The sequence below is a fragment of the Lepisosteus oculatus genome, chromosome 2, assembly GCF_040954835.1.
Source record: "Lepisosteus oculatus isolate fLepOcu1 chromosome 2, fLepOcu1.hap2, whole genome shotgun sequence".
Lineage (NCBI taxonomy): Eukaryota > Metazoa > Chordata > Actinopteri > Semionotiformes > Lepisosteidae > Lepisosteus > Lepisosteus oculatus.
In genome coordinates, this window is record NC_090697.1 from 3,047,198 (window position 1) to 3,074,278 (window position 27,081).

Consider the following 27,081-nt stretch of genomic DNA (forward strand, 5'->3'; position numbering starts at 1 on the left):
GAAAAATACATTTCATACATACTGTGCTGTAGTGCCTTTGGCAGCAGAGAACAGAGCTCTGAGGAATGTCCACAGGTCCCCCATACATCACTCTCTATAAAAATCCTGAAATTGTCTTTCACTTTGGCACATGTGTACCTATACTGCTCCATACAGGGATGAAATTAAAGCACAATATGATCTGAGGGTTTCTAGCTATGATCTCGTTTATAAAGAGTGCAGCTCTGCTGTTTCACTGGCGGGATTTTCTCTGGTTTGACCTCACCAACCTTCACAGAAGTACTGTGATATCTAAGACATCTTTGTGGCTGAAGCCCTGTTTTGATATTCTGCAATGCATCTCTTGCAGATTTGTTTTCATCCGCGTTTTATTGCTACTGTGCATCTCCTGAGCATAGGCAAGGACATTTCAGCCTTGCCAGGTTTCAGCTCACGTATTTACTGTGGGGTGTTCAGTGCACGTGATGTGATTTCTGAAGACCATGAAGGGTAGAGCTGGATTTTCTGAGCTCTACATATAATCATTGTCACAAAGGAGACGAGGCCAGATTAAGAAGACCGTGGTAAATGGAGAACAGGGTGTTAATTTAAGGGATAATTAGGATTAGGAGAGATGGTGAATTCTGAGATTGAGGATAAAGGCAGAGAGAGCGGTGAGCAGAGACTAAAAAAGATACAATATGGCATGTGCTGAAATTAGTGGCCCCTGTGGACTCTTTGAGAAGCCAGAAAATTAATTATATTTAAAAAATCAATGCTGTTAAAAGTAAACATGAAAACCTAAGAAGTAAATATTAACCTTCAATTAATATTTACTTTTTAAATTGCAAGTTTAATATATTTTGGAGTATCAGTACATTATTGACTGGTTCTGTGTTTCACATACGCAATATACTTTCACATACATTTCTGTGACACTAGCAGGTTTGGACATAATACAAGCTGCTGGCAATTCAAGAAAAAGAATGTACAATAAGCCGAAAAGCTTACCTTAATTCTGTGATCATCAGTGTCAACGATAGTAACTACTCTGATGAGCATAGGGTTCCTTTTGTCAACTGCTTCTAACTTCATATTTCTGTGGAATCCATGAGTGGGTCTCTAGAAAGAAAAGTCATAAGAAATCTTCACATTTTCATGCCAACAGTTTTCTGAGAAATTACTGGAGTACTTTAGATTAGTATTTTACAAAACATCTTTACCGATTTAAATGCCCTTGCAGGTGCTGGTAATGAATTGGTTTCTTCCAAATACCTTTCCCAGGAGAAATGTTTAGCATTTGGGTAATCTGTAAAATGAATCATCATAAAATGTTTAGCACAAATAGATAGATACTTTATACTCTATTGATCCCGTGAGATTTACCTCTAATCTAAGCCTTAAAAACAAAATACTGCTTATTGAGAATACTGGGCTACCAAAAGTAAGTAAAAGTAAGAATGGTAATTTTGGTAGTATTGAATTAAACTGAGAATTAAATATTAGTCTGTAAGTGGATATGCATCAGTAAATGATAAAACAGAATACTGAGTTCTCAGAAGGCCTTTGAGGTAGTTTCATAAATAACTAAATGTAACATTTCAAACCTACACAAAATATACTGAGTGCCAAATGAAACCTTTCATTGCTAACTCCATCAATTTCTAAAAAGTTATTTTCAGGCCGATTCCAAAATCTTTTTTTTTTTGTAGAAGGTCCAATGACATTTTATTAAACAGTTATGACATTAGGTTAACTTGTTATGCTGATTAACATTAATTATGAGCTAATCAACATACAGTACATGCCCTCTGTTGAAAACTAAGTAAGCTGTACATTTGGGATTCTGGTTAATTCCTCTAGAAAAGCCTAGACGGGCTAGAACAGACAAGTGCCAGTTCATTAGTCCCTATCCCTCGGTGTGACACAATATCCCAGCTCATCACATGAATGTTCAATGGGGCTCTTATAATCAATAATTGTAATAAGTAAGGCATCCTCTATCGATCTCATCTATCGATGAGAATATGATAGTATAACTATCATATTCTCATCTATCAAGAAAGCCTCTATTTTAAAGCCGAATGAGGGCATAACTGTCCTGCTGGAATGTTGTCACATCAGGACAATTGTAGGAATCACTTTCAGAGAGCGAAGAGGCCAATTTTAATATTTTATTCCGAAAAAAGAATAAGACTGCAAATGTAGTTTCTAAAATGTATTTATCTGGTAATGACTCATAGAAATGCTTTGCATTTTTGCATTTATAAACACAGTATATTCCAATTGACAATTGGGCAAAACTGTGTACAACAAATGAGAGCACCCACTGTGGCTAGAGCCCTGGATTACCACAGTTCTGGAGCGCTGTTTATTATGCCATCTGTTGCTTTTCGGTATGTACTAAAACAACAGAATGCTGGAGCACTAGCTCTTTTTAAACTCCTCTTTGGGGGTTTCACTATGTACATATACTGTATACAGCAAACTTTCAGAGTAAACATAGGCAGACAGAAGCCTGCAAGGGATTGGGTTTAAACATTCAACTTCTTGTAGTTTTTTAATTCAAGAAGACAGGAAAGGAAAAAAACAAAAAAAAATCTTTATTCCCTGAGCAGGAAAAATTATAAGATCTTTCACAGCATACTCTTACGCTTTCTGCAATTAGATAAAAACGTAAAAGACAGCCTTGTTTTCAACTAAATCACAGCAAAGGTCATCTACAATATAATATCTGTCACACAAACAAGTTAAACTACTAAGCATGTTTTTAGCAAGGAGCCAGCTACTGTAGCAAGGAAGACATTTTTTGTATTTCTTCAGGAGTAGGTAGATCTAGATTTTGTTTTCTTGGGTTTCTGTTTAATTTGTGCTAAGTGCTTGGAAAGGAAAACCAAGACAGATCACAAAGCACACTAGGCAGGAGTCTAGTGTCCTCCCCTAAATCTTTTCAGCAGGGTCCGGGATGGTGAGATTAATTTCTTATTCATCCGATTCTACAGGTAAAGATTGGGTTAGTTTTCTTAAAAACTTGTTGCTGTGCTGCTTTAAGAAATACAGCAACTGTTATTTTTCTCTAGAACAGTAATACTTTGAGTTTGGTAGACATGTTAAATTCACCTCAATTCAAGGTACTGTATGTGGCACTGTTTGATGCTAATTTTGACACAATATGAAAAAACATTTAATTTTCCATCACATCATTTGTACCTGGAAGATACAGTGCAAGTGGGGTTTTCTACTTTTTAGTAATTTAGCTACATAATTACATATTGTGCAGTTCTTGAATCTTAAAATTGTCTCAAACTGTAACACCTTTGAAAAGGAAATGTTTGCGGAAGATTAATAAACATTTTGTCTTGGCACTCCAAAGTTTCAAAAAAGAAAAGTACCATTCAGGATAAAATGTGGAAACGGAATGTCATGTATTTTATAATTTCCTTCGTTTCCTTTGTTTAAAATAAATATCTGAAAGGAAAAAAACACCCTGAAATCTGAACATGCTGGTTGATGTGTTTTTCACAAGACGGAGATGTTTCTTATTATCCCACTGACCCGGGGGAGTAGTGAGAATCTTGCCATTTTCTTTACACCAGCCAACAGGGTGTATATATGGACTGGTTGCTTCACACCTGGAGGCAAAACACAGATTAAATAAAATGATCAGACATGAACTTCTGCAAAACATTATTCTTAGAAACTCCTTTTATGGAATTACACACTTTAAGGTATGTAAGTGTTTAAGTATAAAACATACCTTCTGGCATCAACAAAATACATTAGCATTTATTAGCTGTAATACATTAAATATGTTAGAGGAAAATCACTATTTATTTTATGGTAATATATTCTGTGAAGCTTTTTTGACATGTTTTTACTATAAATCATAACATCTTCAAGAACTCTGACCTTTCCTCCAAGCAAATGTATTCTAGCCAATTCTTATAAAGCTGTCTTCCAAAAACATGAAAATAAAACATGAGTCGTCACTGTTATGCCAGCTTCGCTGAATTAAGCAAATATAGCCCATTAGCATTTTGATCAAAAGGAAAACCAATGAAGTCTGTACATTTCATATATGAGTGCATTTTGGCAGACAAATAAGACAGTACAGTACATTGTCTGTTGAACACTAAACAAAACGGATTTAAGTCCCCATATAATTCCAAGGCTATTGCCTTCTAAAGTAGATGGAGGGTCACTGTAGATCACCAGTGTAATGATTGGATTCCTTACATTGGCAAATGTAATGGCTTCATATGAATGCACAGTATGAATTATAGTTAATGTCCACTGATCAGCTCATGGGACTGAAGATTGTCTACACTATGTTATGATTAAGATGGTAAACTTTGTGCTTCTGTGTTTGTTTACTGCATGGTGAACCTCAAGTGAATCAGCATGAATATAACTTTAGAAAGGAAAGGGGGTAAGAGGACTAGCTTGTGGAGGAGACAGACGTTAAATCAGTGGGAAATAGCAGACACAGCAGTAGTGGTCACTTTGACACAGACACCAGTGACTGTGGAGCAAATAGGTTGTCAGAAAGCAATGCCAAGTAACCCAAAATTAGGGCTGATGACAAGGCAGAGCATATGTTTCTGAGAATTGATTTGCTGTTGATAAATACAGTATATATGCACGTAGAGTATGTATGCAATGGTCATTAATAAAGACAAGCAGTTTGTGTTACATGGGGTATAACCTTAGCACCCAGAAGGAACCCAGTAAGAGAAAGGGCTCCCATTATGGCACAAATCATTATATCTATCGAGGTCTACACAGATAAAAACACAATCAATTGCTTTTCTTACTGGAAAGTAACATTTTGTTGTTTTCATTCTCTATGGTCAAGAACAACAATAACCAGACTACCTGCTTTGTAATATGTACTGCTTAGAGAACTCCTGGACATTTTGATTCACAATAGTATATTATTTCCCTCAGGCAGTGCAGGCTTCACATGGTTAGCCCTCAAAGTCCCAATACTGAACTGCTGTGACAAGCTCTCTGATGTAGCACATCTCCATACTCAGCTCAGAACTGCTGCAGGCCTATTTTATTTTCTTTATATTTTATTGATGAACATGAATTATTCAGCTAAAACAACCACTAAAAGCAGACATGAATTTCCTTCTTGTACATTATCATGGCACTGTAAGACAGTAAAGTACAAGGTTATCAGAGTTGCCTTAGGTTAGATCTTGACAGAGGCTTCGAGTTGAATGGGATGTTTTACTTAATAAACATATTTTATTTTTATTTCAAGCTTCTTCGTATGAAACATATTATTTCCGGAACAATTCTGCACACACACAAGACTATTTTAATGTGAAAGTCCACTTCTGTTAGAAGGATACACAGGTAATATCTGTGTAATGTTTCTGTAGAGGATTACTATGACATTGGCAAATGTACTGTACATAAGAGATAAGATAAGATCACTTTATTGGCCATATTCTTGCATAAGGAATTAATCTTTTCGCATGAGACACACAGAAAGGGAGAGAAGCTGGGGGTCAGAGCGCAGGGTCAGCCATTTATACGGCACCCCTGGAGCAGTTGGGGGGTTAAGGGCCTTGCTCAGGGGCCCAACGGACTAGGATTCCTCTGCCGGCTGCAGGATTTGAAGCGGCAACATTCCAGCCACAGGCAGAGCAGCAGAGTGATGAAGCCAGTTCAGAGATGGGGATTATTAGGAGGCCATGATTGGTAAGGGTGAATGGGAAATTTGGCCAGGATGCCGGGGTTATACCCCTACTCTTTTTGAGAAACACCCTGGGATTTTTAATAATCACAGAGAGTCAGGACCTCGGTTTTACGTCTCATCCGAAGGACAGCGCCTGTTTACAGTATATTGTCCCCGTCACTATACTGGGACATTAGGACCCACACAGATCACAGGGTGAGCGCCCCCTGCTGGCCCCATTAACACCTCTTCCAGCAGCAACCTTAGTTTTTCCCAGGAGGTCTCCATCCAGGTACTGACCAGGCTCACACCTGCTGAGCTTCAGTGGGCTGGCAGCGGTGAGTTGCAGAGCGACATGGCTGCTGGCTTATGCTGTACGTTTTATTGGTTAAAACGTACTGTACGGTCAACAAGTTAAAAAATAAAAACACTGTACATGTACTGTAAATCCCAAGTTAAAACAAAACATCACAATTCCATGCAAATGCATTCCTAAAAATGCCTTACCTGGGTTAAAATTACATATTTTACTATATGTACAATACCCTAAGAACACTGAAAATGTTTCATTGTATTATCTGAAACGTTTCTGCAATAAGTTATGTTTCTCTTTGAGTGTGGCCAAAGCAAAAGATAAATGACTTCACATTTTCCTGTACAAACTATCAATAAGTAATTAGTTGTAAGGCCTCTTATTAATGTTTTCCCAATTTCTTTCTCAAAACCATACAAATCATCACAATTGTGAATATGTGTGTGGGCCTTTTATCATCTTTTAGTTACAATTACATTTTTGATAATATTGGGACAGATGAATTACTTGTATTTAAGTATTAAAAAATTAATTTTATATATTGCATTTAAAGTAGTTACTTTTTTGTCAGTTATTAACATAAAGGCAGCAGGAGGATGATCTTAATTACAGCTCATACAAGTCACCTAGCACCATCTAGTGGCTATAACCATGACTAAAGACCAGTAAGTAAAGTTATGAGTAAAGACGTGTCTTCCTCAACATACAGAATCAAAGGAACAAGTAATAGGTTTATTCAATGCTGAAAAGAGAAGAAAGAATCAAGTGGCCCAGGGAGGAAGAGAAGGAATGATGAAGAGATCTAGAAAAAGATTTAGAGGCATAGTGGGTCGTAGCAGGTGTAGGCTGTAGTAGTTCAGGTGGGCAACTGTGTCAGATCAGTCTTTTTCTAGATCTCTTCGTCATTCCTTCTCTTCCTCCCTGGCCACTTGTTTCTTTCTTTCTAAACCTTTACTTGTTCCTTTGCAGCCTTCGCATGCTGACACAAAATCAAAGTGTGTCGAACTGTACAAAGTAAATAATATCATATTTCATAATATACAGCTAAAACACAATGTATACTATTTTAATTTATTTTCAGTTACCATATTAAGATATTTTCAGTTAATTGGTGTCTAAAAACTCTAAACACAATGTCTGTTAACCCTTAAAAACTTTAACCTTAGTACACCCTGTTACTGTATGAGCATACGTTTTGCTTATTAGAATATCAAAGAACACTCTAAGACAGATATGTTAGAAAATCATATTATAATCACACAAATTGAGTCTGTAGTACAATAACCTGGATCTTCTTCTCATGGAGAAGTAGTTCACATCGTGGCTCTTGCCCATCCTGGTGTTTCTGAGTTTTTTCATTTTATTAACAGGACCAAGTATCACAACGTGTTCCTGAAAATCTAATAATTACTTTTTGTTTTTGATTATCTCTGCCCATACTCTGTAAAAGGCCGTGAATGCAGATGCAAACCCGAATACACACACCGCAAGACAAAACATCTAGCTGAAGAGCACTGGTGTTGCGCCTGCTGACACGTGCAAGACCCCCTCTCTAGTTTCTTCATCTCCTTGGAAAACACAGACATTTGATAAAAAAATACATTTGAGAGCAGTAAATTGTCCAGTTCAGGTCACAAATGTAAATTATCTAGAAAATAAACACCTGTTATCATTTAAAGGAACTGTTCTTTCCTTAACATAAACAAATCATACCAAACTGAAAGGCAGGAACACAAAACAAAGCTTTACCAGTAGTCGTAGCTCTCATCCCAGTTATCAAAGTGCACCAGGAACCTACTGTCCACCATGTCGGTTACTGTAGCAACGCAGATGAAAGTGGGATTTTTCCTGTCAACAGCTTCTAGTTTCATTCCTATTCGAAAACCTGATGGAGTTACTGTCTGGAATGCAAAAAAGGTGCTTATTATTGCCATGTTGAAATATATGTCAAGGCCACAGATGCAAACTACTAAAAACACCTACAAATCTTTTTGACTGTAACACTTGCTAACACATCTGACATATACTGTATAGTACTGTACAGTATATGTCACTTATCAAGAAAATGAGAAATTTCAGCTGTTCATGACATTTTCTCAGGAATTAATCTAGTCTTAAAACAATTCAGTTATATACAGTACAATGACATCTCATTTATTGGTCATATAACTGTATGTGTAGAACAGCATTAGTTATGTTTACATGGTTAGAAATTATTACTGTATGTACTTTGTACATGAGCTTTATGATGTGATTTATGAAAGCAGAAATATCATATAAAAAGACAATAACCTCAAAAGCAGTGAACTTGTCTCTCATCGTTGTGTCTGATTTCTGGAGGAACCCAACACTAAGCTTGCACAAGCGTAATAAGTCAAGCCAGTCCAATTGATTTTTTGAATGTAAAAACCAACTGAAAAGGAGTTTCTGGTGGAATTGGGAGAACATAAACAGAAGACTGTACTGGACACATATTTATGTTGGTACATTTCAGCAGCGACTGTAAGTTCTCCTTTTTGTGTAATCCACCCATACAAAATTCAATGCACTATGGTTAAATGTGTACTGAGTCTAATTAACTTTGTATTTCATATACTGTATTTACTTTCAACCCATCCTTATATCAAATGAATTTGAATTTGGAATTACACATCAAACAGCAGGAAATGTGTGATCTGAAGGGAGAAGAAACTCACATTATTTTTGTGTCGGACTGCACAGACATGAATGTAATGAAATACAAGAATGCAACCCTCAAAATCCCAAAACAGTTCCAGGACGCCACACAAGTTTTTGCTGTAGCAAACAGAGTAATGCATTTTCAAAGAGAGTATTTTACTTTCAACAGGGCACATGGATTGTAGGTGCAAGTAGCAGTGGCAAAAAAAAGCACATAGTACTGCATAGTACTTGTATTTAACAGCACATGGGATTGAGAATTCAGAATTAAACTGAAAGGAAATGCTGGGAACTAAAATAAAAAAAAATAGGGAAAAACATTCTTCCCACATACATTACACATTATTCCAGTGATTCTGATTTTGCTGAAAGTGTGGGACAGTAGGAAACGAAGACTCTTAAATGAATTAAGTGCCACAAGCTAAGTTAAAAACTACAAGCGTTGCTTAGTGATGGGTTTATTTGATCTGAAGTTTCACTCTCCATTACACGGAAGGGGATAATTCCAAAAGAGAACAGTCCATTAAAACAACTGGTTTCAAGGTTCATTTATATGATAAGGACACTAGCTTTTTGCCAAATGCTGGCAACATTTCCAGCATTTGTGAACAGTTAAAAATAGTAGACAATATTTTTTCATAAAGATTTTTGTTTTATGATAACAGTTTCAAACATATAGAAAAATCTATTGGTGCAGCTTAATGAGAAAATGAAGTTTCATTTGCTATTATCATGAAAGAAAACAGTTTTTGTTGTCAAGTTTGTTACTAGTCAGTACAGTTCTAGTTACCAATCAGTACAGTACACAATACTCAAATTAGCCAGATAATGTGAAATAAAAAGAGTGAACAACAGGATCAGCAAGCAGACGTTTTTATAAAGAATTTATCCACACTTATTGGTGTTTCCATTAATTTCAGAATATATTGAATACAATTGATTACTTTAATTGACTTTTCTAACATAGTTCTCCAAGAGCTGCACTTGTGTCCTGAGCCACCTTGACAGTTTAAGTACTTACTGTATATGACTTAATGTTTGTTGTTTTTAATTTGAACCTTGCAAGTGTTCATGGGAAATGTAAAGAAAACAAGAATCAAATATCAAAACTTTCCAAAAATAACGACAGCAAGTGAAAGAGATAAAGAATTTAATGCAGAAAGTATTTAAAAAGAAGATAGAATACTGTATTTTACCTTATTTTTTATATTCAGCTACCACTAACAGCTACATAAATATATTAATTTATATTTGCAAACTAAACAGTTAATAACACTCAGAAATGTTATATGTCAGTTATTTTTATTTCCAGCTACCAACATTTCCCTTTGATAACATGATTCCATATTAAGTGGATTTAAATAAATGGATTTTCAGCACACGAATGATATAGTACTGTACATTGTACATTGTACACAGCCATACATTGTGGTCTGATGTGGGAGCTTTCAATATAATGGATCTAGGCTCCATTCCTGACATGTAATACCCTTTTTAAAAAAATGGTACTGCTACATTTCATTTTATAATAGCTTGGCTATGCAATTTATATGTTTATATAACATAAATTATATTTTCAAGAAATATGAGTATAAGACTAAGAAAAAAATTAAATTAAGCTACCAATTTAGTAACATCTAAATCAACACAAGTGCCACCTATAGATCTGCTTTGACCAGTGAAGCACTGAAAGAAGCATGCCAGACCAGACAGTCGTACACTGCAGTGTGCTTTCCACTGGTGTCAATTTTGACAGGCATCCTAACAGCTGCATCTGTACATTCACAATCTGTGTGTTCACAAGCTTGTGTGTTCTGGTGACACTTACTGTGTTTTGGTTTTCAAACAGGGCCTTGGGGGCTGCTTGAGCCTTGCACAATTTGACGTAGGCCTGCCAGTTGAACTCCTCCTCTTTCATGCCTGTTAATGGGCGAGAAAGAACCGTGTTACATCTCTGATTCAGACATTAAAAGTAATCAAAAACCCATCTGTTATGCAACTGTGTTTCACGTTTTTCAAGGGACTTCATATTCTGAAAGTCTTTATCAATGCAGCAAATCGGTATCTGTTGTGTCTTCAATGCCTTTCAGTTTCCTGTATATTGCATTAATCTCTAGCTGCAAGTGCGTACTGACAAACCCTGCCATTTCTTGACCACCATTTTTTCTTTACTCATTTCTTTTAGTAGCTCCTCATCAGTACAGTACTTTAACTATTATCTTTATTATTTTTCCCAGTTCTTTTGGAAGTGATTACTTCTTCACTCTGGCTCTTACAAGCTCTGAAATAGCTCATACTGTATATCGCTCAAAACTTAACCTTTCTTTTCACTGCCTCATCTTCTGAATTCCCAGACTTCTTCCCAGTCTGCTCTGTGCCCCTGCCCAGGAGTGGATAGCCCAGGCTAGCTGAGATTGTCGACTGTGGGGTTTGTAAAATATCTGCTTTATGCTACTGTATCTCATGCCACTGTTTGCTCTTGCATCCGTGCTGCTGCTGTGGACGTTAACTTGATCATGGCTGGCTGTGCCATTTTCCTCGAAAATACATGCTCCCCATAAGTCTAAGATCTCTTTTAGATCTCTACTCAATTTTACATAGCTGTTTAATAGTTTAATTAGTGAAATTATTATTATTTATCAGAAAATTGATTTATTTTGCCTAAGTACACTATGGCACATTAAAATATGATTATTTTAATGTTGATACACAGTAGGTTAACACCGCTGGATACGGTTAAGTTGAAAAATTTCATAACTCTGGGTGGGATGGTGGTTGAGTTTCTTAGATGCCGTTCTAAATATAATCCCTGTGTAGAATGTGACATTATTTTAATTTTGTTATTTTAAAATCATTTTTAACACAAAAAGATCTCGGCACCTGCTGGTACAATAGTTCTAATTTACCATCCTCTTACACTTGATACTAGGTTACTACCCATATTACCAAAGCTACTAACTGCTATATCTAACCTACAGTATGCAAGTATTTTACTTCTTGATTTCAGTGTATATGGGGATTCTCCTAATTTCTCAGTTACTGCCATCTTTATAGTTACCTTATTGTAATCATTAGTCATTATAACAACTTCCCAATACATACACTATACAGTACATGGCTATACTGTACATTAGAATTTGTCAATATCATATTGTACAAGAGAAAAATAGACAAATAGGTTAAATCAAAAAGTTTTGGATTGAAGTTATAGAAGTTTCATAGAAAACATCCTTTCTTTTGGTATCACAGTGTTGTGTGGTATCCTGAGTATTAAGAGCAAGGGGAAATTGGGCAGAATTGTTAATCCTGCTAGTAAAATAGCTGATCGACCACAGAAACACTTAAAGAGCTGTATTATACTGCATTTCAAAGAAAGGCTTAGTTGATCATTGATAACCCCTGTTACCTTCAGTGATACAGTTTAAAGTGCCCGTATTAAGAAAATGTCTACAAAAACACGTGTTTTTGAGAAAAAAATGTTTATTTTTTATAAGGATTTTTTTTCACTGAATAATTTTACCTCACTGAAAGGTTAGATTTCTCTCATATTTTCAGTGTAAGATCAAGCTGATAAACAACAAAGACATTTTTTCATAGCCGATTTTGCTCCTCTTTGCCAAGGGTGCCAATAATTCTGGAGGGCACTGTATATTTTACTAATATGTTCTGTTTTAAAGTCATTTTATATTACAAAACAGCAGTTGAAATTATGCCAGTCTGGTACAATCTCCTCTTTTAAGGATCAATTCTGAATCTTGAAAGAGGGATTCTTTTTTTCTGTTTTTAATGTTTTTGAACTATAACATAACTTTTTTCTCTTCCTACAGTATGACATGAGTGATACCCAGAATGATACAATTAAAAATACATAAGCAATTAGATTTAGGAATGAAATACAAAAGCATTTAGATTCAGACGAAGGTGGAACTTAGTCTTAAATGTTTCATTACTGAAATTCCTACCTTTTGGAGGATAAAGTTTGTGTCCAGTTTTTTCACACCATCCAACTGGATGAATGTCAGAGGAGTTTGCATTTATCCAGAAGTCATAGCAATCTGAATATTTGTCAAAGTGCAGCCTAATTCTGTAGCCTGATACCTAAGACAAATATGAAAGTGCAACAAAGTCATTTTATTAATTTTGATGTACTAAAAACAAATGCAAATGATTATAATAACCAGGGAAAAGACGTTAGAATTATTTTGTTTTGTGTTAGATATATTTGCATATCCTATTTCAACAATAAAAACTTTTATAATCCTACTGCAATTTTGCACATTTCCCATAAACTGAACACTATAAAATGTATATTATTTCTTATAATCCAGATTAGGATACTGATTTTGTATTCTTATGCAATTACCCAAATGTCTTTAGCAAGCAGAGCTGTATAAATCAATAAAAATATCTATAGGTTAAACTCATGTAATTCTAACCTCTGTGGGTTACTGTACCTTGGAAACAATGTCAACAAAACGAATAAAATGAATAACTTTCTCAAAACATATTTGGTGTGTATTTGATCACAATTCATGGCACAAACTCCCAAAATCAATCCTGCTTTGTACACAATTACATCTATAATTTCCTCAGGCATTCATCCAAAAATATAGGCTGAATTTGTATTTGTGCAAATACAGCTTTTCACCCTCCTGTTTTAAGGCCTAACCCTAACCCTAACCCTGTCTTAAGACATTTTGAGAGCAGGTGGATGGTGAGGCTAAAACGTCCACTTCAAAGACTGTCCACCTTTCTGAATTCAGTCTTTTACTTTAGTCTGAGCCTATGTTTGGTTTCAGCAACACATACAAACCTTTATCCTTTAGACATCTTTCTGATATTTCTGCATGACAATTTGTATTCATATTTAGTCTTTTCTCATGTACGGTATATTTAAATTTGCTTTATATACTGCTTATGCTCCATTTTAAAAGAACCAGCAACTGACTGCCTATCAGTCAATACTGTCATATCCTAGATTTGCACGTGCTGCTTTTGTTTTATTTTACCTTTTGAGCAAGAATCATTATTTTGAGAAGTAAAGTATTGGATACTCTGTTTCAAGGGATAGCAGCTTCAAGAAGAAATTTCAGGTAAATTGAGGTATCATCCATAAAACATACAAATCGCTGGGCACTGAATTTTGTTTGTAATATCTAGCTTTTTTCTTTAAACCATTTAAATCAAAAAAGCGTTTTAAACAACTTTAAATAACTAAATGTTTACGGTACGTGTAAATGTAAATGTGTTAATTGTATTACATAAAAGGTATTTTATGACAAAGGTCAAGTATGGGCATTATTTTTAGCTTGCTGATGGAATGCAGATGTGTGGTTACCTCGGCAACAGTTAAAACACAGTACACTGAAGGGTGCTCAGGGTCCACACCTTCCAGTTTCATTCCCACTTTGAATCCATTTTTACTATGGGGGAAAGACTGGTGCTGAAATTAAAACAAAAGAACACTGATTTATTGTCTTGATATCTGCCTTTCACCACTCTCTGACATTAAACAGAATAGTACACTTTCTAAAGAGTTTCTACTCTATGTCACCTAATTTTAAAATTCCTACCCCTGTTGAATTTTTTCTTTCTTTCTACTGACCATATTTCTGAGTCTTTTCCAGTTTCGTAGGCAAAGAAGGAATCGCTTTCTCATGACTGGATCATATCTCTTGTTACAAGCCTTCCTACAAGTCTCTCTCTTTGTGTTTGAGAGGATAGAGACTGTATTGTATATATATACTCTCAGAGGAGAAAGTGTAGACAGGGTTTCACTTTCAGACAGGCATATTGGTCGCACTGGTACAGTATAAATACGTGCTCATACAGCCCAGGAGGGTAGCAATATCATGTTCGTTTGTGGCTACTCTTCTTTTTCAGGAAATTAAGGGCATAGGCATAACCTCAATTTTGTGTGACCTCTGTTTGCAAGTCCCGATTTCTTAATGGTGTGACTGGTAAAAAAAAAACACAGAATGGAATGAGACTTTTTCAAAGTAACATGGATATATTATCTAAAGCGGAATTTGAAAAATGTATAAAAGAATCTGAAGTTATTAAATCAAAAGCAGTAGCTCACAAGTTCAGCGGTCCATGCAGTAACATTAGCACAGGACAGCATTATGTGGCTATAATGCAATAATTCCAGGATACAGTGAAATAAACATTCATTCTTATTATCTATTTTTACCTCTTTAAATAGTTTGCTAGGGGCAGCAATGGCCTTCTCCTGCTCCAGGTAGGAAGCCCAGCTCCACGACTTCTTCTTTCCTCCATATGGTACAGCTAAAAAACACAGCAACCCTTAACTGCACAGCAGTGGTACAGTGATATGACTTGAAACAGATATATTTTATTATAACATAACAGGAGCTTAATATTGCACTAATATTAAAACTTGACACATAAAAGTCATGAGCGTTTGAGCTTCTCTACCAAACTTAAATATTTAATCTGCTGTATGGGGAGAGAAAGGGGTGAAGACAACTAGCACTGAATTAGAGGATAATTAAAACGGTTCTTTTAAATGGTTATTTTAATTATGCAAGATAATAATTCACTTGCTGCCTTATGTTTTTAAGCAGTGTTAAGTCATCAGTTTCTGACATAGTCATAGACTCTTATTCAACTTAAATATCAATTAGATATAGTCACATTTTAGCAACACTTTGTATTTGGTTCAACTGACTTCAAACTGACTAAAAGCAGCATGTATGACAGAGTAAACTAACTAATGTTAATGTACTTTCTAGCTTGAATGACAAATAAAATGGGGTTTTTGAGACACTTTCCACTCACCCTGCTTGAGCAGAGCTGCATCACCCCTTCGCTTTCTCCGGCTCCTCTGTGGTCCCCTCACCGCCTTCCTGTCTGCTCTGTCTTCCTGTGACGTTTTAAAGAGACAGAGAACATGTTCAAGCTGATAAAGATGATTTAAACAACCATTTGTTTTAAAAATATGTTTTAAAGAAAATTACACTCAAAAGGATATTTACAAAAGAACATAATGGAAATCATTAATTATGCATGTTTACTCCTCTTGCGCTTGATATATGTCTTTACTACCTAAGGGAATTTTACAGTTTTACAGTACTGAACGGTTTTAGCCTTGAACAGAGAAGACTATGAGGGGAACTTGAGTATTTTAAATCCTCAAAGGCACTGACAAAGTCAGCCCAGTGGAATACAAATAGAGGACACAAGTGGAAATTTTGAGGAAGTGCATTTAAAACAAGCCACTTTACACAAAGGGTAGCGGACATATGGAACAAGATACTGTACACAGCAATGTTACTGAAGCTGATATGCTGGCTTTTTTCAAGAAATTGCGGACTGAGATACTCAGATCCATTAGCTGCTATCAAATGGGCTAGATGGACTGAATACCTTTCTTATGTTCTGACGCTAGGCACATTGTTAAAAGGTGAAGCCATGTCCAAATTACAATAATTAAGGAATATAACTTCATTAATATATCCTAGGTTTTAATGGAATTATACCACTTATCTGCGATTTATTTAGCTGATACTTATATTTAAAACCTGTGGTACAGTTTACAATGACCTATTTTTCCCCATAAACAGTTTGATACAATTCTTCTTTTCTAAGATAACAATAAAGGAAATAATATCTAATCAATTCTCATTTCCAGTTTTGACCTCGTCAAGATGCTTGCACCCATGTAACTAAGAAGACGCTGAAAGGAACAAACATGCAATCCATGCCAAGTGAATTACATAAAAAGATGAAGAAGTGTTGGCAAGTCAGAGTGTCAGGAAGAAAACAAAACAAAAAAATCATACAAATGAATATTAGGTTAAAAGTCAGTAGTCACTATTGAGAGGTTCAGTCTGATAAAAGTACTACTTTGACTTAAACTGTATTTTCCCACTTGAGGATTAAATCATAATTAAGATCACAACCATACAGGGGCCCAGTTATAAATCGTACAACAGAAAAGTATAAGACAAACATTTAAAATATCACTAACAACGTTTAAAAGTTTTCACCCTCCTGAACTGTTCTGGGGCAGGGACACAAGGAAATGACCTATTATTTACATGACGCAAGAACAGGTGGTGGGGCCAGTTCAGAAACAGATGAGATCTATAATATCTGAGAGGCAAAGCAAGAATTAGGGAAAGGCTGAAACCCAGAGTATACTCCTGTTAGTAACACGTGGCATTGAGGGCTATAGAAATGTAGACTAATCATCAAATGAAATCTGAAAATGAAGTGAAAAGATTCCTTGTAATTTCCTGAGTTGTAATCTTTCAGATGTTGAGCATGTTGAGAATGCCTTTCCTCTGTTGAATAAATGTTCAGTTTCAACAGGCAATATTGCTCTGTTCTGTTTCTTCATTAGTTTAACATACAGCATCCTATAATTCTGAATTATTTTTTATTTTCACATTTGTTCTCGGCAAACAATTCAATCCAAAAATATACCCTACAGTTTATCAGCAGTCCCCTACACAAACTAGGGACATTATGCAACAGGATATTGCAGATGAAAAGCAATAGGCAAGGCAAACTCCTTTTCCAAACCAAAGAAAATTGAATATATCAGTCAGGGACCACTTTTGGAATAAATGACAGCTGTTTTAGACATCTGAGAATATTTACATAATCGAAGCTCAACACAATCCTGCCCTCTGGCTAATAGTTTTGGTTATAGTTTGGACAACATGCTGGTCAGTCAAACAGATGTAGACTGACAGTCTAAAGCTGATCTAGAGTGAGCTATTGTGCTTTCTTCCATGGCAATGAAATTCAATTGATGACTTTTATGGGGATGTATGGGACTGGAGTATTTATCAATTTCAGAGGATATGCTGTACAGCGCCCAAAGTATTTTTACATACACAAAGATTTTCTAATGAAGTAAACTGAAATCATGATTCAGATGATCACACAACCTCGCACTCCTACACCTTACATTCTGGGACCAGCCCCAGTGCTCCACGTTAACATAGCAGATATGGGAACCTGTGAATTTACACTACATTTCAGAAACTCCCGAGAGTAATTATAACTCATTGTCTTTTTTTTCTACAAATCCAGAAATGTTTAAGCTGTTATCAACAAGTCGATCTTAGTCTTATTCAAAGGTACCATGCTTTAAACATTTTAGTAAGGTATGACTAAATTATTGTGGCTAACCATTATCAACTATTATTAGAGTTTAAAATTATTTGTATTGCTGTACTGTAAGTTGTGTTTCAGTTCTTAAATCAACTGTAGTTTTCTATGTGAACATTCATAGTGGTTTTTACATGATTATACTATTACATCAAATGTCAAAGGCAATAGGAGAATACTGAATATGCTTGACCCTTAATTGTTCTATGACAAATTAAAATAAATTGTCACACCCTCTACAGGAAGAGGGTGCTCCTACTCCGTCCTGTTCCTAGTTTTCCTGCGCTTTGCTTGTCCTTCCGGTGTGTCTTTGTGTGGGGTTATATATTTCCGGGTCACCCTTTCCTCTTCACTCAGCATTGAGGGATCGGATGTCTTGAGACCCGACTAGCACCAGGTCGTCTCCTCCGCGGCCTGAGGGCATGGGTTTCTACCCGACATCGTCTGACCGCCTGAGCCCGGGCTAACCCCTGTTTTTGCCGCTACACATAGGGTCTTTATTGCTCTCCTGGGAATTCCACGGCATGCCTTTCCAACATCCATGACAGAATACCGAGCCATTCTTTGACCCCGCAAGCTGCGCTTTTTGTTTTCCCGGATCGCTTCTGGCCTTTTTTTTTCAGTTCTCCTATTCTAATCGCGGGATGCCACTCACGACATCCGTGTCTGTGAGCGGGCCCTTCAGCGTTTTGCCTTCCCGTCATCTGCAAAAGAATACGTGGCTTTCCTCGGGTATTCCCGGCATCCATGACATAAATAAAAACTAATTGTAACGGGAGCCAGTCCTGACTCCACTGCAGTGCGTAGTTTAGGACCCTGTGCAGACGGTATAATCCGGAAGTGACTGGAGAAGGGCTACAGGGAAAACAGTCAGGAATGGAAGGGATGGTGAACAGGGGGCGGTGCCGACAGTGATCCAGGAGGGAGTGCAGGAAAACAAGTCCAAAAATAGTCCAAAGGGGGAAATCAGGGCGCAGTCCAAAGTCCAAAACCAGGTGATCCATCCAAGACAAGATGATTAGAAACAGGAACAGGGACATGGAACTAGGAACAAAGTGACGAGGCCAGGGGCTCCGAGCCCCGGACTCAGCATGGTCAGGACGCCGTTTGGAAGCCTCTGCCTTCAAACCGCAGACGTAGGGCTACTTGATGCTAGGCGGGCCTCCGGGCGTCCGTCTTCCAGTGGAGAGCCCTGAGCTTCAGAGGCATGAGGTTTAAATAATATACGAGGAACAAGGGGCTGGTGAACATGATAATGAAGCTAAAATACAAAAGGGGTCAGAGTGCCCTCTAGAGGAGGGATGACGATCACGCCACTCAGAAATTCTTTGTTATACAGTATACTAATACATTTTTATATTTACATTTTTAAATGTACTATATTTTATATATACGTTTGTACTTTACTATTCAATATAATAAAATTCTGTTTTATACCAGATAATTCTCCCAGATATATACCAGTCTTGTTTACTGACAGTTATGACCCCACCAGTCTAGTGTAAATAGTTACCTCACATACTGGCAGCTAACACGTTAACTATAATAAAGGGTATCACAACGGTAAAGCAATTGTTCCCTTTCATGTCAAATTGTAGACTTTACTCACCAGGGAGTAAACATGTCTGTATTTTACAGCTGTTGAACTGGACTCTTCAGCAGCACATAATCCCATTCATGTTAGTCCACAATCTTAATAAAGCAGTAACTCATCACTATTTTACCTTATTTTTGGTATGTCTGGCTTCCATTGCCTCCATTTCTCTGAAAAAGTGCAGTTCTTGTTATTTTTAAAGGCAGGTAGAAATAGATATTTTAATGCTGATCCATGTACCTGTTTAATTGGGTGGGTTTTAGTTCCTTTCATACTTAAGCAACTTCAAAGGCTTTTAACAAAATGGATTTGGTTTCTTGCTTATTTTCCTTGTGGAAACTTGGGAATTTTGTTCCCTTAAATCCATTTGCAAGCGTACTTCAGGTCTGGCGTCAATGGTAGCGAGGATAGCAAGTGAGTATACTTAAAACTTGCGTGAAATTCCAATGCCAGGTCAAGACGGAATTTTTATGGCAAATTCTAGATTATATAGGCATGAAATCTGGATTAACTAATACACCTGAAACTTTATACAACTCCTGAGCAATGGTAACAGGCATCAAAAGTTTCCTTCTTAGCGTGTTATTGCAGAAATATTGACCAGGTAAACCCCCCTTCTCCTTTGCAGTTTGCCTTGTCCTCAACACTGGTTGAAGCTGTTTGTCAATTAAGTATGTGTACTTCTATGTCCATTCTAGAGACACAGAAGCGGAGCGGTAACACTGTGGCTAAGGATCTATGCCTTTGGCTGGAAGGCTGCCGGTTCAAATCCCACAGCTGGCAGAGGAATCCTATTCCATTGGGCCCCTGAGCAAGGCCCTTAACCCTAACTGCTCCAGGGGTGCTGTACAAAGGCTGACCCTGTGCTCTGACTTCTCTCCCTGTCTGTGTCTCTTATGGAGAGCAAGCTGGGGTATGTGAAAAGATGAATTCCTAATGCAAGAAACTATATGGCTAATAAAGTGATCTTATTACCAAGTACTCATCAATGCAACTCACTCCACACTGATGCTGTATTATTTTATGTAGACAATGTCTCCCATTCTCTGCCTCACTGCCAGACATTATTTAAAAGTTTCATTGCTCAGTCAGGGTATAAAATAAGGGGTCACATTTACAGCAGTTAAATTTTGCAATGGAGAAAACTGGTTTACCTCTGATTGCTCTGCTGATCTACTGAGATCTAGTCTCCCTCATCACGGTAAATAACTTTGATAAAAACAAAATAAACAGAAGCTGACTTAAAGATGCTAAATACTGTACATGGACACATTTTCTGGATTCTCTTCATGCTCATGTCCCCATTGTAAAAATGAATATACTGACTTACTGGAAATATTTTAATTATTCAGACGGATTTATTTTTTGGGACAAATGCCAAAATAAAATGTGTAATTTAATATGGAAAATTTATACTGATTTCTCCATTCTGAAGACTGAAAAATCTGTGGGGAACAACATTTTATTTCCACTCTGTTGTTTTGTTATCACTGCACTGTTTGTTTTAATTTTTAAACTCTTTGTTACTTGCCATTTATTTGAAATGTCTCTCAATGGAGACTTAAACTGTTTTTTCAGTGGTGTTCTCCTTAGACATTACATACTGGCCCCATACTTAATTATAACTTGGTGGTAAGTGGAAAGATTCACAAAAATCACAGAACACATGACATATACTTCCCATTTTCCATAATTAGAAACTCCTTACAAGTACAGTAGTTCTCCTTTCTCTTTCTCAAATATTGGAGAAGCAAAGAGATTCACCTTGTAGAAGAGGTTTTAAATAATGTTGGTCTGCACACATTCAAGGATTTGCAAACTTTGTTGTGCACATGAAGCTTTGTACTAGCCCAAAGTATTAATCAGCTTCTAACCATTAAAACGGTCCATTAAATTTTTTTCCACACAATGTACTTGACCCTCATACAGTACATACTGACCCTATGAGAAACTGAATATTGTCTTTGATTTCCCCACGAGGGGTGCATTCATCGTCATCTGAAAGTGTCAGAATTCTGAGAGTTTTTTAATTCTTTGTCCACTGCTCTAGACAAGAATATTCCTCGCTGACACCTTGTGATCCTGTTGAATGATGACTTCAGTACTGATCTCTCACAGCAACAGGAACACATCTAGCTGGCTTGACACCGTGGGTAAAAGGAATCTTCATATGGAAGTTTTTTACTGTCCGGGTTCACGATGCTGAAGGTTGTTGGCAGTGAAGCTATATAACACCACTACTGACGTGGGCTTTATAACAGTATATTACACTGTACTTCTACCATTTGGTTTCACTTCTATCCGAAAAGGAAGCTTGGAACAGATGTTACTGATGGGGAGGGGGAGATTATATTGAATTTGTCACAGAAAAGCTAAGAGTTTTCCATGCTGACAAACTGCAGTAGTTCACTCAACTCAACAAATTCTTCTCAGGTTCTAGATCTAGTTCTATCTTCTAACCTTTCCTAATTCAGAGGGAGTCGCTGAAAACAATTACTTTCTGCCGACATCTGGGCTACTCGTGGTAGCTTTGCACACTTTTCCAGTGGGCCTGCTATCGTTTTCTCTACTTGTTTGTCTAATTATCCACCCCTTTTTCCAAACCCTAAACAGGCCAAGTCTCAGGCCCCAGCTCTGCCCTCTTCCTCTATGTTATATAATTTCAGCTCTCTGCTCTGCCCAAGTCCCCAGTATTCGATCTGCCCCAAAATCAACATCTCTGTGCCTTTAGCCCAGGTTTCTTCTCTTCTGTTCCCTGAAGCTCCTGTCACAGCCCTCTCAGCCCTCTGTCAAACTGGTGTCATGCCTGCAGTTCAGCCACCGGGAGACAATAAGATATTTTACTCTTGTTATTGTCCCCTCGTGTCCAAAGAAACCTACTGAAACCTCAAACAACTGAGCTTCAGGTCCCAGGTCTATCCAATCTCCTTGTTGTATTGTGACAGAGGGATCTCTGTCACCGTCCGCAGACAATACAGTACACGTCACACATTATCCAACTTTAGTTACACACGTTCATGCATCCACTTTCCCGTCGGCTAGCTGGCACATGAGGGTGCACACTCGGGGCTTGGCTAGCCGTTTCCCATTTCATACACGCAAAACATGACCACATTTTATTTAGAAATCAGTTCCTGTTATCTGTAGAGACATAAACACAAACTCTAAGTCTAACATTATGTTTTCTGTTTATTTGTACTTAACTGTAATTTGTCTGTCTTCTTTTTTCGTGTTGCAGTCTGACTTCCGGGTATGGTGGCCTCATACCCGATACTTCTTTTCAGCTTGACTTTGTGGTGTCAACGCTGAGTGGTGCATGCGCACATCTTCCGGTAAAGGAAGAACCATTTTTACAGATAGTTACAAATGAGTAAAATGTTGTGTTCAGGGTTGGGTTTGTTTTTGTACATTCTGTATATGCTATTGTTTAAAGGAATGAAGGGATTGCTATGGTTGGAAATAAGTTTATCTTGAGAAATGTAGCTCAATAAATTGTTATGTAACAGTGGTACAGTCCAAGGGGGCAGGGCTATACGGTACCTATTTAGGAGGATGAAAGAGATCTAACAGGAGCTTAGTCTTGCTGTAGCTGCAGTGGGGGAGCTGATAGGACCTAAGTGTGGTAGGACTCCTGGTTTATTATTTTTTTTGTTATATATAATTGTTTGTTAGTTTGTGGGAAGCACTGTCCTAATAAACCAAAGCAAACACCCTGCAGCCTCTGCACTCTTTCCTGTTCCCTGTAACCCACTCTCCACCCCTTCCACCCTGTCATTCCAATACATCCCTCCCTGTGTGTTCCTCTATGCTCAGCCCTCTATGTGGACTCTGCACTCCCATTTCCCCTCATTCCCTACTCCTCCTATTTGCCACAGCCTAAATTCTCACAATCCCCCAACCTAAACACCTCAGATTGTTCATTTTTTTCTCAGATTCCTCCATGCAATCCTTCTCTCACAGCTCCACTCCCTCTGCACAGTTATCCCTCTCCCTACCCCGACTAATGCCCTGATGTTTGTTTCACAGAAGCCACACCTTACGAGATGCAGACATTAATCTTCCTCATCACCTTATCCGCTCTGGTAATTCCTTCTAAAGCAGAACTGTTCATTGCGCCTCTCTATATGTCTTTCTTAATTCTACCAAATATCACTGGGAAGCTTGTCAAAACTTACGGGAATATAGGGCACATCTGGCAAATCTTAGAGGAAAACCTGATTCAGACACAAAACTGGAATAAAACTACAACTTTCAGCAGGACAATGAAGCACAAAGCCAAGGCTACACTGGAGTGACTTAGTAAAAAGAAAATGAATGTCCTTGAATGGCCATTCTCCTATTAAGAATCTGTAGAGCCACTGTCCATAAGTGATTCCCAAGAAACTTTAACAAAAATTGCAATAAACTGATGTGCAAAGTCAGTACAAAACTTACCCAAAAAGTTTTAAGTGCTGCCAAAATTGCCGAACCAAATAATGAGTTCAGGGGTCTGAATACTTACCATTTTTTTTTTTTAGATTTACTTAAACTTATCTCACTTAGAAGCCTTTACTTTATTATCAATATAATTTATTATGAATAAATGATGAAGTAAAAAAAGCTGTCTACATCATTTTGTAATCTTACAAAACTGGAAACACCACAGGACGATTCTGACTACTTTTTGTGAAGCTCCGTTGATAATTACATAATAGAATGATTAGTAAACCTCCACTTATTCAACAATCTCAAGAATGAGTAGGTCAGCTTTCTTCACAAACTGCTATAAAAATAAAAGCACTGAATACAAAAGATACTTCCACACCTTCTCAAAACATAAAACCACACTGGCGGTGTTATATAAGAAAGAATACTAACAGAGTCGTCTTCCTCTTCTCTTGGGTCATCTCCATCCTCTGTATTCTCTGCTTTTAGGTTTCCAAGCAGCTGTATTTTTCTTTTTCTGTTTGTGCTGTGCAGCTCAGCATTGGGTTTTGTGTCTTTCTTTGGTCTGTGTTCACTGCAGTCAAAAAGGAAAAAAAACAAATAGAAAAACAGGTTTACCATATTGCTTTTATGTATGTTATATTTTTAGAGAACAAGAGAAGAAATTCTGGTAAAATATTTTCGGTACCTTTCTGACTAATTGATCATTCCAAGCTCAACATTCAAGTGACCCTGACTGCTGCACAAGCACTGTAACAGTTCGTTAGTGTAACAGTTCATTGGACACCGATGATGGGGTCATTTGACCTGTTGAATTAGAAGCCTGGTATAAATTTAAAAAAACAGAAGGAACCAAATCCCCCTACTTATCAGGAGAACAACACCTTAATGCCAGCAGGTTGTTAAATACTAAATAAAGTCAGCTCACTGTCTTTCACCATTTGGGGTGTTCATTGCCCAGGAATTTCTAAACTGGAAAGATATTCCAGTCAGACACATTGTCAGGGACAGTCCACAATCTGGGAGACCATGACAGCTATCTAACATTGGCACATCCTCCTTCATGTGTGATGCTCTGGGCAGGAATGTACAGTCACTAAAGAGCCCCAGCTTGAGGCATCTTGCTGCGTGTTGCTATGCTGATTATCAAAGTCCTGGAACCTTATTTCCTAACCTTCCTATAGGCTTGTCCATACATAACATAATTCCATACACATACGCAATCCAGCACAACCACACACATTATTCGTGCTGCTTGTGTAACAGTTGCTTTCTCGGCAGATGAGAATATAATGTTCATGCTGTGGATATCCTGCTTGGTACACTTGATGAGCCCCACTCATCCGATCTCCATTTGTGGGATTACCTAAGATAACATGTGGCTCCTAGACCTCTGAGATCAGAGAACTGGCAACTACTTGTTCAGGCTTTATAAGAGAAATGAGACAGAATCTGGCATCTGGGTACAATGCATGAGTGACTGCTTCCAACACTGTCTGTGACAAACTACACCTGCTAGACCTGTGAAATCACAAAATAGTCTAAAATTGGACAGAGGTAGAAAACCACAGGGAGATCTGTGGATTCAACACTGTGTATTAAGGTAGCATTACCAGTCTGCTTTGTATGTGGGCTATACAGTCCAGACAAGGTGGGAAATTCTGCCCAACACTCTTGACAGTACCTGCCACACGGGCCGGCCAAATGGGCTTGACGGACCAGACCCAGCCCACTGACTACATGATTGACACCTCTGATTTACATGCTTTAGACTGGTGGTTCCCAAACTGCAGTATGTGTACTCCCATTGGGGGCCTGCCAGTAGTATGCATGAACTAATTAATTTTTATAACAAAAAGTGTTTAGACCACACTTCTCTGTGTGGTTATGTTTAAATATGTACTGTACTTCTACCGGTACATATTTTTATGTTCCCTTTTCAAAAAGGAGTTTCTGGCACCATCTAGTGGATGTCTTAAAATACCTGCTTGCTTGACGAGCAAACTAATAGGTACACTAATTAAAAAGTTGGGGTTGGTTCAATTTACCTCAACACAACAACTGTGTCACTGAGTTCAGTGGTTATAAAAGCTTTGCAGTTTGCAGTTTTCAGTTTACAGTGCCTGAAACACAGAGTTCCAGTTCACCCAGTTGCAGATGAGCTCACAGGCTAGTAAACAGAGGATCGAAGCAAAGGCGGAAAGACCTTGTTCTTGTCTTGGAGACCAGATTTTGGTTAAGTAATTTGAACCTTGTGTAAGAGAGCTCGCCATTCCCTTATTTTATTCAATTCAGATCTCTTTTATTTTGGAATCCTCAAAACGCTGTATCCTAATTTGGTGATGTCTATTTAGAATAGGGACACAGATTCACATTTGCTTTTGAGCATATAAGAAGGGAGATTTAGCAACAGCTCATATTCTGTCAACACAGCACTTTCACATGCAAAAGCTCTTGCAGATAACCTTTCCACATTCAAATTTGTGACTGCACTCTTCATGTGGTACAGTTATAAGACAGAAAAGTTCATAATTACACTCAGCAATATACAGTACTTAAGGTTTAATAACGCTTACAGATGCTAACATTCTGGATTCATAATGCTGAAAGATGTTAACTCAAGATATGGCCAGTCTATACTCATTATAATTCATATCCCCTGCATACCCGCCCATAAATTTAATTAATGACACCTTTCTTATTTATATTTAAAAATCTTTTACATTTTTTGTACTCGTTTTTTAAAACCTTTTTCTCTCCTAAAATTTCTCTCCTCCTCACCTAAGTCTCCTATATGGATGGACTGCCCATGGACCTACTGTATAAGGCCTAAATCAAGTTTAGTTTTGACAATAAAACAAGAGCACTTGAAAAGAAACTCCTATGTGCATTCCCAGACATAGACTAAGGTGCAGCCATTTCCAAATGTTCTTGGAACACAACCCAAAGGACAGAATTGAAAACCATGAGGCAGTGCATTTAAAACCGACCCTGTCTACTTCCAAGAAATGGCTAAGGATAACAAATCTTATAATTATGGATAAGACCCTCGGATCAATTAGCCACTAGTAACCAAATGAGCTAAGTGGGCAAAATCTCATTTGTATCCTTTCTCCATGTTCTCATGTACTGAGGTGTTATTATCTCTTCTATCTAAGTAGGGTAACGCTGAAAAGCAAAACTGCTTTTTTCCACCACTGTTGCCATGGCAGTCTTAAACCTTCCAAGGGAAAACCAGTTTAAGATGAATATTTTCCT

General features: G+C 37.4%; 1 protein-coding gene across 4 annotated transcripts in view; it reads right to left on the reverse strand.

Annotated features, from left to right (window-relative positions):
• Nucleotides 1–27,081, reverse strand: part of l3mbtl3 (L3MBTL histone methyl-lysine binding protein 3) — a 62,232-nt gene that overhangs the window by 27,647 nt on the left and 7,504 nt on the right. For all 4 annotated transcript variants that reach the window (XM_069195953.1, XM_069195944.1, XM_069195950.1 and 1 more), the window contains exons 5-14: nucleotides 24,256–24,397; nucleotides 15,462–15,546; nucleotides 14,854–14,948; nucleotides 13,999–14,103; nucleotides 12,623–12,758; nucleotides 10,489–10,580; nucleotides 7,731–7,882; nucleotides 3,535–3,611; nucleotides 1,203–1,288; nucleotides 991–1,101 (exon numbers count right to left, since the gene is read on the reverse strand). In XM_069195953.1, the coding sequence (XP_069052054.1) occupies nucleotides 991–1,101; nucleotides 1,203–1,288; nucleotides 3,535–3,611; nucleotides 7,731–7,882; nucleotides 10,489–10,580; nucleotides 12,623–12,758; nucleotides 13,999–14,103; nucleotides 14,854–14,948; nucleotides 15,462–15,546; nucleotides 24,256–24,397 (1,081 nt within the window). The remainder of the gene's footprint in view (nucleotides 1–990; nucleotides 1,102–1,202; nucleotides 1,289–3,534; nucleotides 3,612–7,730; nucleotides 7,883–10,488; nucleotides 10,581–12,622; nucleotides 12,759–13,998; nucleotides 14,104–14,853; nucleotides 14,949–15,461; nucleotides 15,547–24,255; nucleotides 24,398–27,081) is intronic.